Source organism: Hyperoodon ampullatus (genome assembly GCF_949752795.1).
Source record: "Hyperoodon ampullatus genome assembly, chromosome: 11".
In the NCBI taxonomy this organism is placed as follows: Eukaryota; Metazoa; Chordata; class Mammalia; order Artiodactyla; family Ziphiidae; genus Hyperoodon; species Hyperoodon ampullatus.
The window spans coordinates 72910068-72924445 of NC_136924.1; the positions used below are offsets into that span (position 1 = coordinate 72910068).

At 39.7% G+C, this 14378-nt stretch overlaps 1 protein-coding gene across 1 annotated transcript in view; it reads right to left on the bottom strand.

The window, feature by feature from the left end:
* The window catches only part of PTPRR (protein tyrosine phosphatase receptor type R), a gene marked incomplete at its 3' end in the record, with an annotated part of 278404 nt that extends 267756 nt beyond the window's left edge, over window positions 1-10648 (bottom strand). The window contains exon 1 of the mRNA XM_079715195.1: window positions 10398-10648. Within this exon, the coding sequence (XP_079571321.1) occupies window positions 10398-10449 (52 nt within the window). The 5' untranslated portion in view covers window positions 10450-10648. The remainder of the gene's footprint in view (window positions 1-10397) is intronic.
* Between the last annotated feature and the right edge of the window lie 3730 nt (window positions 10649-14378).

The window sequence follows — 14378 nt, forward strand, 5'->3', positions numbered from 1 at the left end:
ATATTGTGAAAATGACTCTGCTACCCAAAGCAATCTACAGATTCAATGCAATCCCTATCAAACGACCACTGGCATTTTTCACAGAACTAGAACAAAAAATTTCAAAATTTGTTTGGAAAAACAAAAGACCCCGAATAGCCAAAGCAATCTTGAGAACGAAAAACGGAGCTGGAGGAATCAGGCTCCCTGACTTCAGACTATACTACAAAGCTACAGTAATTAAGACAATGTGGTACTGGCATAAAAACAGAAAGATAGATCAGTGGATCAGGATAGAAAGCCCAGAGATAAACCCACGCACATATGGCCAACTTATCTTTGATAAAGGAGGCAGGAATGTACAGTGGAGAAAGGACAGCCTCTTCAATAAGTGGTGCTGGGAAAACTGGACAGGGACATGTAAAAGTATGAGATTAGATCATTCCCTAACACCATACACAAAAATAAGCTCAAAATGGATTAAAGACCTAAATGTAAGGCCAGACACTATCAAACTCTTAGAGGAAAACATAGGAAGAACACTCTATGACATAAATCACAGCAAGATCCTTTTGGACCCACCTCCTAGAGAAATGGAACTAAAAACAAAGATAAACAAATGGGACCTAATGAAACTTCAAAGCTTTTGCACAGCAAAGGAAACCATAAACAAGACCAAAAGACAACCCTCAGAATGGGAGAAAATATTTGCAAATGAAGCAACTGACAAAGGATTAATCTCCAAAATTTATAAACAGCTCATGCAGCTCAATAGCAAAAAAACAAACAACCCAATCCAAAAATGGGCAGAAGACTTAAATAGGCATTTCTCCAAAGAAGATATACAGACTGCCAACAAACACATGAAAGGATGCTCAACATCATTAATCATTAGAGAAATGTAAATCAAAACTACAATGAGATATCATCTCACACCATTCAGAATGGCCATCATCAAGAAATCTAGAAACAATAAATGCTGGAGAGGGTGTGGAGAAAAGGGAACACTCTTGCACTGCTGGTGGGAATGTGAATTGGTACAGCCACTATGGAGAACAGTATGGAGGTTCCTTAAAAAACTAAAAATAGAACTACCATATGACCCAGCAATCCCACTACTAGGCATATACCCTGAGAAAACCATAATTCAAAAAGAGACATGTACCAAAATGTTCATCGCAGCTCTATTCACAATAGCCCGGAGCTGGAAACAACCTAAGTGTCCATCATCGGATGAATGGATAAAGAAGATGTGGCACATATATACAATGGAATATTACTCAGCCATAAAAAGGAACGAAACTGAGCTATTTGTAATGAGGTGGATAGACCTAGAGTCTGTCATACAGAGTGAAGTAAGTCAGAAAGAGAAAGACAAATACCGTATGCTAACACATATATATGGAATTAAAAAAAAAATGTCATGAAGAACCTAGGGGTAAAATGGGAATAAAGACACAGACCTACTTGAGAACGGACTTGAGGATATGGGGAGGGTGAAGGGTAAGCTGTGACAAAGCGAAAGAGAGGCATGGACATATATACACTACCAAACGTAAGGTAGATAGATAGTGGGAAGCAGCCGCAGAGCACAGGGAGATCAGCTCGGTGCTTTGTGACCGCCTGGAGGGGTGGGATAGGGAGGGTGGGAAGGAGGGAGACGCAATAGGGAAGGGATGTGGGAACAGATGTGTATGTATGACTGATTCACTTTGTTATAAAGCAGAAACTAATAAAAAAAATAATAATAATTCATATCCCCACTGAATTTGGCATCTACTTCAGTGCAATTAGACATATTGATCCAGACGTACTGCTTCATGTAAACAATTAGTTTTGTTTTGTTGTTGGTCCATGTGGCTGCAATTTTAATGGATATCAACATCTTAATAAATTGAAGTCAAATGAGATTTGATTATGAGAAAAGTCTAGGTAGCCATTATGAATAAAAATTTAAATGGAAAGTGCTCATATTCATAATATAAATTTGCTAATTGTCATTCTGTGGCAAGTATCATCTCAATAATAGACACTTACAGTTATATTATTTGGTTAATAAGCATTAGGAAATTTGATCTTAAAATAATATATTACCATTAAATTTTTTCAGGCTATTAAAATCCCTTTTGTTGGGAAACATCAGTGCTACTCTAAGTGTGTCAGCATTTGTCTAGGTACTTTGAAGATGAAGAATGCACTCATGGCCAAGGGGGATCTTTCAAAATCGTCTTTTAAAGGGAAAAATGGCTTTCTCTACTTTTTGAATCAGACTTTACAGACAGCTTTTCAGAGATTTAACAATAAACTTACCATGAAACATAACATCCATGTTATCATTAATACTAATGGCAATAAATGAGACTTTGATGTGTGATCCCATCGTCTCATAAAAAGTGACTTTTTATAATTCGTAAACCAGTCTCCATTCTTCAGGTATAAGCATGGCTCCCATAAAAATTGGTTATGGTTTTATAAAGATTTTGTCTATATATAAAGAGACAGAAAAAATGTATAAAACCATCTAAATACTCAGAAATTTTCTGTGATCGTTTGGTTTCTGTTTGGAGGAATTAAGGGAGCGTTGGATTATTTTTGGTCTCCGTTTATTGAACCCACTGCCTCACACTCCCACCTGATTTTGAATGTTTAAGTGGCTCATGTTTGTTATTACAAGGTAGCTGATAACCAGTCAGTAATCAGAGTCAGGGGTTCTGGGTCCATTCCTTAGTGCAAACTATCATGCTATGTACCTTACCTAATTACTTGGTCTCTTTAAAATAAAGACATTCATCTCATTCCCATCCTGAAGTAGTACTAGAATATCATATAGGAATGTCTATCTATCTAGGAGGAGTTCAACAAACAACTCCACTACAATGAGCATCATGCCTGTAGAATACAAACTTACCTTAAACAGACTATGTTTAAATGAAAGCTTTTCTGCCCCATTTCCACTTCTTTGTAACCAATAAATGTAAATTGGATTGAAAGAGCAGTAGTAAAGTCAATTCTGCTCTTTATGATCATCAAAATGAGATACAGTCTGTCAATATAAATTAATCATAATTTATTTTGTCTATTACATCCTGAATATGCTTATTCATTCATTCAACATTTATTGATGGTGTACTAGATAACAAGCACAGTTCTATGTTATGGGTACATAGAGATAAAAGCTACAATTCTGTTATTGTCCTCAAAAATTTTAAATATTCAGGTTAAGTGCATTAATAGAGAAATATACAGGGCCTAAAAGGAAAACCTAGGAAAGCTACTTGAATGAGGTGGGGTGTCACAGGAAAGGTTCTCAAAGTAGGCAATGACCAAGATTTGAAGTTGGAGAAAAAGTTATCTAGAAAAAGAAGCAGAGTTGGGTATTTAAGATAAATAGAACAGTATGTGAAAAGGATGAGAGGCATGGCAAACCAAAAGAAATGTGCTCTTAGTATGATAATAGTGTGCAAAGCAGAACATGATGACAGGAAATAAAGATGGAGTTAGTAAAAGATTTTCCCATGCTAATAAGTTTGGGTTTATTCTAAGAGAAAAGGGAATAGCTGTATTAGAGAATCTTATATAGAAAGAATGTGATCGGGTATGCTTTTTCAATTTTTACCTCTGATATCATTATGAAGGATGGATTTGATGGTAGGTTATTGTGAAATACTATATGAGAAATAAGGACCTAGCACAAGACAGTGATGTGGACACAGAAAGTGGTGAAGAGTTGGTGCATAGAACTGGTGACCTTTTGGATGAAAACAGCAAAGGTAGGATACAAACTGCGAACTTTCAAAGATGTGAACGTGCCCCTGTATGCCAGCTGTTGTATTGTACTACTGTACTTTTCAAGGTACTGTACTGTAAATTTTTAAATGTTTTCTTTATTTTTTGTGTTTGTTTTTTATGTATTATTTGTGTGAAAAGTATTATAAACTTATTACAGGACAGTACTATAAACCTATTTCAGTACAGTACTATATAGCCGATTGTGTTAGTTGGGTACCTAGGCTAACTTTGTGGAACCTTCGAACAAATTGGACTTACCAACATGCTCTTGGAATGGAACTCGTTCATATGTAGGGGACTTACTGTATACATATACCTATGCTTCAAATGCCAAAGAAGTAGACAGGTTTGTCCTAGTGCCTTAAACCCTGCTTGTAAATTAACTGTATGAATCCTTTCGTATAACTATAGCCATTCCCATATGTACAAAGCATTTTACTAAGAAGTAAAAATATAGCCAACCAGCAAGGCATTTGGGCTGTATAGCATCTGGCAATCAGTTGGAAGGACTTTGCCACTGAGTTTATAAGTAGTTCAAGCTCACCCCCAGTTGCCCTTCAATTCCCGAAGTAGCAAAGTCTGTTTGAGATGGTATGTCCCCTGGGCATGTGAGACTCCTGGGGAGCAACTTGAATTTTGGATAAATGAACTCTGCTGAAGTTCATGCTGGAAGTGGCTAAGCTGACAAGGTGACTTGCATGAGTGCCAAGAAGAAACTAAATGCAAAAGGAGGAGACCAGAAATATTACTGTGCTGTTTTTATTTATTCAGTGTATTTATTTAATCTTTAGGAGTTTTATGCCAGGCACTACTCCCCACCCCCAGTGCTAGGCTGGGCAGAATCTGCAGTAGAAACAGCAGTAAACAAAACAGACAAATACCTCTGCCTTCAAGTTACTTATATTTTAATGGGGAGAGGGGGAATCACATTAACAAAATAAATAAGTAAAATATTTGGTATGATAGATGGTGAAAGACCTCTGGTAAAAAAAAAAAAAAGTAAAGCAGGAGCAGCACTATTTACAATAGCCAAGACATGAAAACAACCTAAATGCCCATCAACAGATGAATGGATAAAGAAGATGTGGTATGTATACATATACAATGGAATATCGCTCAGCCATAAAAAAGAATGATATAACGCCATTTGCAGCAACATGGATGGACCTAGAAATTACCATACTAAGTGAAGTAAGTCAGAAAGAGAAAGACAAACACCATATGATATCACTTATATGTGGAATCTTAAACATCACACAAATGAACACATTTACAAAACAGAAACAGATTCACAGACATAGAGAACAGACTTGTGGTTGTCAAGGGGGAGAGGGGTGGGGGAGGGAAGGACTGGGAGTGTGGGATTAGCAGATGTAAACTATTGTATATAGAATGGATAAACAACAAGGTCCTACTGTATAGCATAGGGAACTATATTCAATATCCTGTGATAAACCAGAATGGAAAAGAATACAAAAAAGAATATATATGCATAATTGAGTCATTTTGTTGTACAGCAGAAATTAACACAACATTGTAAATCAACTATTCTTCATAAAATTAATTTAAAAAGTAAAGCAGGGAAGGGGTATCAGAGGTTTTTTGAGGGGTGGGATATGAAATATTAATTAGGATAGCCAGTGAGGGCTTCACTGAGAAAGTAACCCTTGAGCAAAGACCTAAAATGGAGGGATTAAGCCATGGAAATACAGAGAAAGTATTCAGGCAAAGAGATAAACAAAACTTTTTTGGGAGGTGGGCAAGTGCCTGGCATCTTCTTGGAACAGGAAGGAGACTACTGTAGCTGGAGAGAGACAAAAAAGAGGAAAGCAGTGAGAGATATCAGAGAGGTAATGGGGGGAGAGAACAGAGTAAAACTTGGGCCAGTGTAAGGACTTCGTTGAGTGATTTTGAACAGGAAAAACCAATTCGGGAGTTCTAAGGGACTCTTCTTTGAGAAAAGACATCTTAAAACATATTTTCCTATCTGTCTACCTTTTCTTTTGAGGGTGATGTTTCTGCAAATGACTTCCCTGATCCTCTTGATCCCATAGGAACTCTTCCCTCTTAAAGACTAGAGAAACTGACTATGCACTTCTCTGAGAATGAAGAGGCATCTTCAGAAGATATACTGAAGGTAGTCTCTGTGCCATCCAGAAAGGCCAATAGTAAGAACAATGTAGAAATTTGAAAGAACCTTTTCCAGAGCTTGATGAGAGAGTAATCCATTGACATCAGCTTCTATGTCTTATAGCTATTCAATAGGAAAAAGAAAGCTTTCACATGATAATTTTCAAGATATCCCAAGACATTCACTCCTTTGCAACTAAAATACTACCCAATAAATATCATCTCCTGAAACAGAATATGGTTCTTTGGGAAAAGAAAGAGAAGAAACACTGAAGAAAAGCTATCTATGGTTGTTCCACCTAATATTTTTGCCATCCATATTATTGGGTAGCTTTTAGCTGCCTTCTTGGATATTCCTGAAGTGGTCTTTTCAACAGAAGTTAATACATTATGTTGGTTCACAGAAAGGTAAAGAATGGGATAGGCAGAAGACCTAAATAGACATTTCTCCAAAGAAGATATACAGATTGCCAACAAACACATGAAAGAATGCTCAGCATCATTAATCATTAGAGAAATGCAAATCAAAACTACAATGAGGTATCATCTCACACTGGTCAGAATGGCCATCATCAAAAAATCTAGAAACAATAAATGCTGGAGAGGGTGTGGAGAAAAGGGAACCCTCTTGCACTGTTGGTGGGAATGTACATTGATACAGCCACTATGGAAAACAGTATGGAGGTTCCTTAAAAAACTAAAAATAGAATTACCCTATGCCCCAGCAATCCTACTACTGGGCATATACCCTGAGAAAACCATAATTCAAAAAGAGTCATGTACCAAAATGTTCACTGCAGCTCTATTTACAATAGCCAGGACATGGAAGCAACCCAAGTGTCCATCAACAGATGAATGGATAAAGAAGATGTGGCACATATATACAATGGAATATTACTCAGCCATAAAAAGAAACAAAATTGAGTTATTTGTAGTGAGGTGGATAGACCTAGAGTCTGTCATACAGAGTGAAGTAAGTCAGAAAGAAAAAAACAAATACCGTATGCTAACACATATATATGGAATCTAAGAGAAAAAAAAAAAGGTCATGAAGAACATAGGGGTAAGACGGGAATAAACACACAGACCTACTAGAGAATAGACTTGAGGATATGGGGAGGGGGAAGGGTAAGCTGGGACGAAGTGAGAGAGTGGCATGGACATATATACACTACCAAACGTAAAATAGATAGCTAGTGGGAAAGCCTCATAGCACAGGGAGATCAGCTCGGTGCTTTGTGACCACCTAGAGCGGTGGGAGAGGGAGGGTGGGAGGGAGGGAGACGCAAGAGGGAGGAGATATGGGAACATATGTATATGTATAACTGGTTCACTTTGTTATAAAGCAGAAACTAACACACCACTGTAAAGCAATTATACTCCAATAAAGATGTTAAAAAAAAAAAAAAGAATGGGGACAGTTAGTGAAAAAGAATCTGGCACCACTATCTCAATGGTGGCCTCAATTGTCAGAAACAGTGTAGGATTTTATATAGTGTGCAATCACAGTCCTGGAAACATAGGTTTTTACCCTGGCTATACTGTTAATTGGCACTTTAAAGTAATTACCAGCTATTATTTACTGGATCATAGTTTTCTCACCTGTACACTAAGCAGTTAGATGGACAATAACTAACACTTTTCTTGTTAAGGACATCTATGAAAATCAGCCGCCATAGATAAGAGTTGAGTCCAGGTTCTCTAACAAGTTCCATGCTCAGTAATTCATTAAGCTTATCTTACCCAGAGACGTTAATTACACAGCATTGTACCCCCTCTTCCCTTTTTTTTTCCCACAGACATTACAAACAGATACAATACTTTTCACTGTTAAGGCAATCAGAACTCAGGGTTGGTCAGAATTTAAAAAAAAAAATTTTTTTTTTTTTTTTTTTGCATAGTGACTCAGGAGATCATGACCAGATAATTGGAGATGACACTCAAGTTGAAAACAGTTTGCTACTTATCATTAGGAGAATGACTACTGAAGTCAACAGTTTACCTAGTATAGCTACAAAGAGCACTCACATCCTGGCAGCCAATTTCTCCCACCCCAAAATGGGTGTAACCTGTCATCAGTTCCACCAGTATAAAGTAGTTGCTGGTACCTTGGGCATAACCAAAATGGATCAATTAGCTTTTCAGCCAAAGAGGCCTGACTCTATAGAATTCATTTCCCTTCTTTATAAAGCTCACTTCTCTCCTGAGAGGAAAACCTTCTGTAAGAGAAGCCAAATCAGACATTCAACAAGTAGAGACAATCACTGACTTCTTGATCTTTGCCCTCCCACTTACTCATTTTCTTATTACCCAAATCTACAGGAGCTGAGATCAAGAAATCTGGTTTGTCTCAGTTCTAATGAAAAGTCCTAACAATGTTATTTAGATAACTGTGATGAATTTTAATCTGATGACAGCTTGTGACCCACAGATTGCTGTTTAAATTAAAATGCATTCAAAATGAAACTGGCAAGACAACCACAATATTAAACTTGCAATCTGCTGTGAAAAAACGCCTATCAAAAGCACTACATTAAATATGAATATAATTAATTTCTATACAGCATCTTGCAATTGAAATCTGAAGATAGCCTTCAATGCATTGCCTTATTAAATTCAAATTGATTAAATAATCTTTCTTTTTTTTTTTTTGTAAATTAAGAAGTCAAAGTAGAGTTGGACTGGTTTGTCTTTGGTAATATATCCTTTTGGCAGAACTCCAGGTATAATCTAGGGCTACAGATGCCTAGGTTTCTCCTTTGATGAACAAAAGTCTTCTATTCCTCATCCCAAATATTCATCTACAATAAATTTAGAAATGTTTTCCACCTGCTTAGTTTTAAGTTTATCTATAGCTTTTAAGCTATAATTATGCAAGATATATTAAATGTTATCTTTAGAAATGTTATATATTAGCTTTAAAAATAACGACACTAAAATTTTTCATAGATCAGCTAAAGCAGCTAAAGTGATAGGAATTGAGGCTTTTTCAGTAACATGTTTCTATCAGTGCTACAATAAAACAATAATGTAAATGAAACTCAACCCAATGTGTATATTTTCATCCTATATTTCAACATTAAAGAATTGTATGTGGTAATAAAAGTATTCACTATAACTGTTTGCAAATAATTTAATAACCAAGTCATAGCTATTTCTTAGTTTTCAAAAAGTGTCAAAGAACTACTGAAAATTCCACAATATAACATCATGATTATACAATTAACATGGGTACTTAATTATAGCTGGAATGTCCCTAAACATTACTTGTTCAAGAGATTCACAATACGTTAAAATAGCATTAGCTAGAAATAAGGAAGTACCATATTTCACTCTCATTATCACCCACGTAGAAAATGACTCACCCACAATCTTTTTAAAAGATAACACAAAAATAGTAATTTTGCAACCATTATTTTTATTCATTACCCCTGGAATGTAGTACATACTCAATAAATGTTGGTTGAAAGAATGAATGAACGTGTGTGGTTGGATAACAGGCAAACTCTAGGAAAATACCTAGTCCTTGATTGCTACAGGGATACTGCATGGACAACTGCTGTCGCAGTAGGGTTCCTAAAATCTCTCTGCCATATTCTATTTTGGTTCACGTGTGTGTAAAAATGATAAAGGATTCAGTCCAGCAAGTCCTTGCATTACATAGAGGCTGCATGTATCCAAAAAGCAGGGTCTGTAGCAACATCGCATATAAAATTCCCCAGGTACTTCCTAAGGTTTGCTTCCATACGAAACCTGATACTGGTATCAAATATGTTTATATTTGGGAATCAGTCTCACTGTCACTCCTGGCTAGACCTTATCAAATCTGTCCCAGGGACAGTGCCGACCCCAGGGTTGTCAGCTTTGAAACTGTGATTGGGTCTCTGTCTAGTGCCCTCGCAATGTGACCATGATGCTGAAAGAGAAGAGAGGGTCTTATTTTAAATCTTTCGTTCCTCTCATTGGTTTAGAAAATTCGACTGACAAGAACAGGGGCCAAAGGAGCCTGGAGCGGCAACATTAATGCGAACCATGTATTTCGATCTTTGCGGAGGAGATGTAGTCCATCAGGTTACAGCCAGTGCATCCCTGTGAGCTCTCGCTAAACCAAGAGACCTTACGGATGTAGCCGCTGCAGTAGAAAAGGTTACATCCAGCAGGATGTCTTGTCTGCCTCCTGAAAAACTGGCAGTCAAGTGCAGAGCCTAGAAACAAAATCTGGGAGTCTACATGGAGGGGAGGGGTGGAGCAAGCAAACCTCTCTTCGTACTGAAAATGTTCATACGAGGTAAGGAAAAATCAAGAGCTGATTTTAGCTTTAAGTTTTCGGCCGCAGTCTTCCAACAGGTGCATGACTCCCTCACCGCTTTCCTGTCAGCACTGTCCTGCTTTGCCTTCCTAAGGCTTTCTTCGCGAAGCAGGCTTTTCCTACAGTCCTCAAGCATGTGCAGTCTCCCAGCGCACCCACATCTCTGGCTCTATTCCCGGCAACCCCTTACCTGCAGCGTGAAGAAGCAGACACAGCGCAGGGAAGCCAACCGCCCTCCGCATAGTGTTTGCATTGAGAGGTGGAGGAGAAACTCAGCTACGCCGCCACTTCAGGCAAAGTGTTATTGGAAAGAGCCCCTGCCGATGGTCCTCTGGTCTCCGGGATTCATTCGCAGGTCCTCGGCTCGGGCTGGCAGAGCCGTGTGTGGCGCCCACAGAAGGAATTACCAGCTTCGCCTCCTTAAGAGAGGAGAGGAAGAGGAGTAGGATGCGGCGGCGAGATGGGCGGCGCAGGGCGGGGGCTGACGCCCTGGGAGCCGCTACTCCTCGGCCTTCTGGAAGCTCCGCAGGCGCGGAGGGGAAGGCGCGGAGGGGCGGGGCGCACTCCTGCGCCAGCCCTGGAGCCCGCGGCCAGCGCAGCGCAAGCAGCAGACCCGCCGCGCCGCGGCTACTGAGCATGCCCAGCGCTGGTCCTCGCTCCGCACGCACGGGAGTTTCAAAGTGAAATTCCACTTCTCCGGGTCTTAGGTGCGGCTGCGAGGGGAGCAGGCTCCACCGCGGGGCGGGGTGGGGGGGGGAAGCATCTTGGGACGGTTGTCAGGGATACAGCATCTGTCCAAAACGTGGGGGTGGGACTAGATGAGGGCCCCATCTGAGGAGCCAGAGGAGAGAGCCTAAGAAAGTGTCAACCCCTACACCCACCCTGCTCCTTCCCCAAATCTTGGTTTACACGTGGACAGAGCTCACTGCTAGCAGTTGACGCTTCCTGGGCCGCAGACTGCCCAGCTTCTCCAGGCTGCCTATGGGAATAGAATACAGGTGTCTTCCACTAAGCAGGGTTGCCACGGGGAGCGGTCATGGGGCAGCCTGCTGGGTGTAAGCAGTAAACGCGCATCCTGGGGGTGCCTTCTTTCCAACACGGTCCCTTTTCTCTTTCCCCTGTCTCCAGCGCGGTCCCTGTTTTTAAACTTTCTCAAGCTCAAAGTCAATGACCATAGTGACAGAAGTAGGATATACCCATGTAATTGATGAGAAGAAGGCACCTTTTTGTTTTTTGGAGATAATTATCTTTAGTCTCCATTTTTACTTTCTAAGGGGAAAGGTAATAGAATCACCTGTGTAACTGGTCTCCTGCCGTGCAGCTCTGCGTCTCCAGGGAGGCTGCAACAGTCTAATACAGGTGTTCCTCCCCCCTCATCTGTGACATTGGAGTGTGGAGATGCTTCTGTTACTCCAGTGGCTAATTACTCCTAGTCATGAAGTCCCTTGGCCAGACTTTCTCCATTAACTGAAGTCCCTTGGCCAGACTTTCTCCATTAACTATCCCAGCAACACTGACTTTTCTGCCTCTGTGTCTTCATGGGATGCTATTGCCCCTTCCCCAGTTACTCCCACTTGCTTCAGTACCACATCCAAGTTTAAAAAGGTCTAACCTCGATCTCACTTTTCCAGAAAGCCCTGGGCTAACTCCAGATTACAATATTTCTCTTCCACACTTGAATGTATAGACAACATTTGCTAAGCATTGCCTCATATTTTTCGTTTATATTCATTCATCTGTGGTTCGTCTTACAACACAGCCCAAGGCTCCCTAGGAACTTCTGCATCTTTGTATCACTTAAATTGAACAAAGTGGCTCTAGGTAAATAGGAGGTAGGAGTAAGTGCTTGTTGAATTGAACTGCACATCTCATTCAGTGCTTTCTTCTTCCATCCTCTGTGAATTGGGACAGCTAATGGGAAACATGCTACCCACAAGAGCTTAAATTAGACAGGATGTCACAGGATCGGAGCCCAGGCAGCATCATTTCCTTTATAATTTATTTCATCTCTAGCACTGAGAGGCAAGGCTAGGAATTAAACTCAAATAGCTGAGAGAAGGGGGAGAATGAAATGTATTTTTAATACGTTGACAGGACTTCTATGCTGAAAATAGAGATAAATGCAGCTTTACTGCTCCACCTCGTCCACTTCCCCACATGGGTGTGTCACATCCCATTTCTGTGGCACTGCCGTTCCGCTCAAAACCTCTCTAAGCTGTAACCTCTTTCCCTACTGTAGATTCACTTTTCCCCAGTCTCCACTCCCCACAGCATATATCAGTTTCTAACATACCAAAAGAATTACTTATTACATCTATCATTTATTATCTCTTTCCTTACCCTCCCTTCCCACAATGGAATCCAACCTCTACAATGGCAGATATCTTTGACAATTTTTTTTTTCCTGGTACGCGGGCCTCTCACTGTTGTGGCCTCTCCCGTTGCAGAGCACAGGCTCCGGACGCGCAGGCTCAGCGGCCATGGCTCACGGGCCCAGCCGCTCCGCGGCATGTGGGATCTTCCCAGACCGGGGAACGAACCCGTGTCCCCTGCGTCGGCAGGCGGACTCTCAACCACTGCGCCACCAGGGAAGCCCATCTTTGACAATTTTATTCTCTGATGTATGCCAACTGACTAGAACAGTAGTGCCTCACACAAAACAGGTGCTCAAAAAAAGGAATAAATCAAAAGCAATTAGCTGATAAAATTCAATTTGACAATTATCCTGACCCTTTGGAATTCTTACTAAGTAGATATTTAGCTGTGTTTAAAACTTAGAGGAGTAGCCCTTCTCATCTAACATCAGGTACTAGAATTGCGGCAGGGCTGAGTTGAGGCAAAATAACTGTAGTCCACTTACAGTGGGTGTGTTTCTCTTAATTTCTTCCTCCATAAAAAAAAAAAAAATTTACCACACTTACATAGCTCTCCAAGAAGAAAATGCACATACGGTAATGAAAAAATGCTGCTATAATGCCCCGAACCCTTTGCTTTCCCACAGATAATCCCAACATTTATTTGGGGGGAGGGACATTTAAAGTTTCCAATAATATAATTTTTTGTGACTTTGCCAACAAGCATTCAGCCAGCTATTTATTTTGCCCAGGGGTGCAGGTAGCTGAATTATTAAACTGTGCATGAAAATCCCCTTCACAGCAAAATTCCCAATTTCTAATTCGACTAGATATACTACTAGAATAGTTCAGCATGGTAAAAATAACCTCAAGATGTAATTTTGGTGACTGGATATTAATTATTAATTTACTTGAAAAAGATAAACGAAACAAAAAAACAAAACAAAAAACAAAACAAAAAAATTCACATTCCTTGGTGAGTTGACCTAATATACCTTCAATAGGTTTGATTCCATGACATGTGAAGTCAATGGACAGTAAGTGAATTAGCCAATTAGTGAAAAGTCAATCCCTTATTTCTTTGAGACATATTCTCTGTGAGTCCATAGATGCTGCTTTCCCTTGACCTGTGATCTAACACTAATGAAGGCAATTTGGTGTTTTAGAGAAGAACCTTGGTTAACAAACTGCGCCAAGGTTTAAAAAAGTTCCATGTAAAGAAGCATGGAAATTAATATGAGAGAGCCATGCAAATTGGTACTGGCCTACAGAGCTGTGTCCTAAAGGAAATCATTTACATTTTGAAAGAGAAATAGAAAATTACTGTCATGTGGACTTTTTCTCCCCACAAAATGCACAGTCTCTGTTTCTTATGAGGTGAGAGTCAGGAAGAATTTATACAGGAAAGAAGCCTTTCAGAGCCTGCCTTCAACCCAAATATAACTGCTATGAGCCTCCGCATTAACATGTCTATAAATGGATTAAAACCATTCATATTGGCCATCTTTCCCCAGGACACTTTAAAGAAGTTGGATCCACTGACTGTTAGAGTCTCCTATTTAAATTATTTGATTATGATTATTATTTAATTATAATGAGAGCTAACACTGTTTAGTGTTTCCTGTGTGCCAGGCTCTGCTCTAAGCATATGGATGTCCCACTGAAACTTTATAACACCCCTACCAGGAGGCATTATCATCATCTCATTTTAGAGATGAGACAACTGAGGCACAGAGAAGTAACTTGCCCCAAATCAAGTAGTAGGTAATCAACCAAAAGGTAAATTGGTAGGGCTTCCCTGGTGGCGCAGTGGTTGA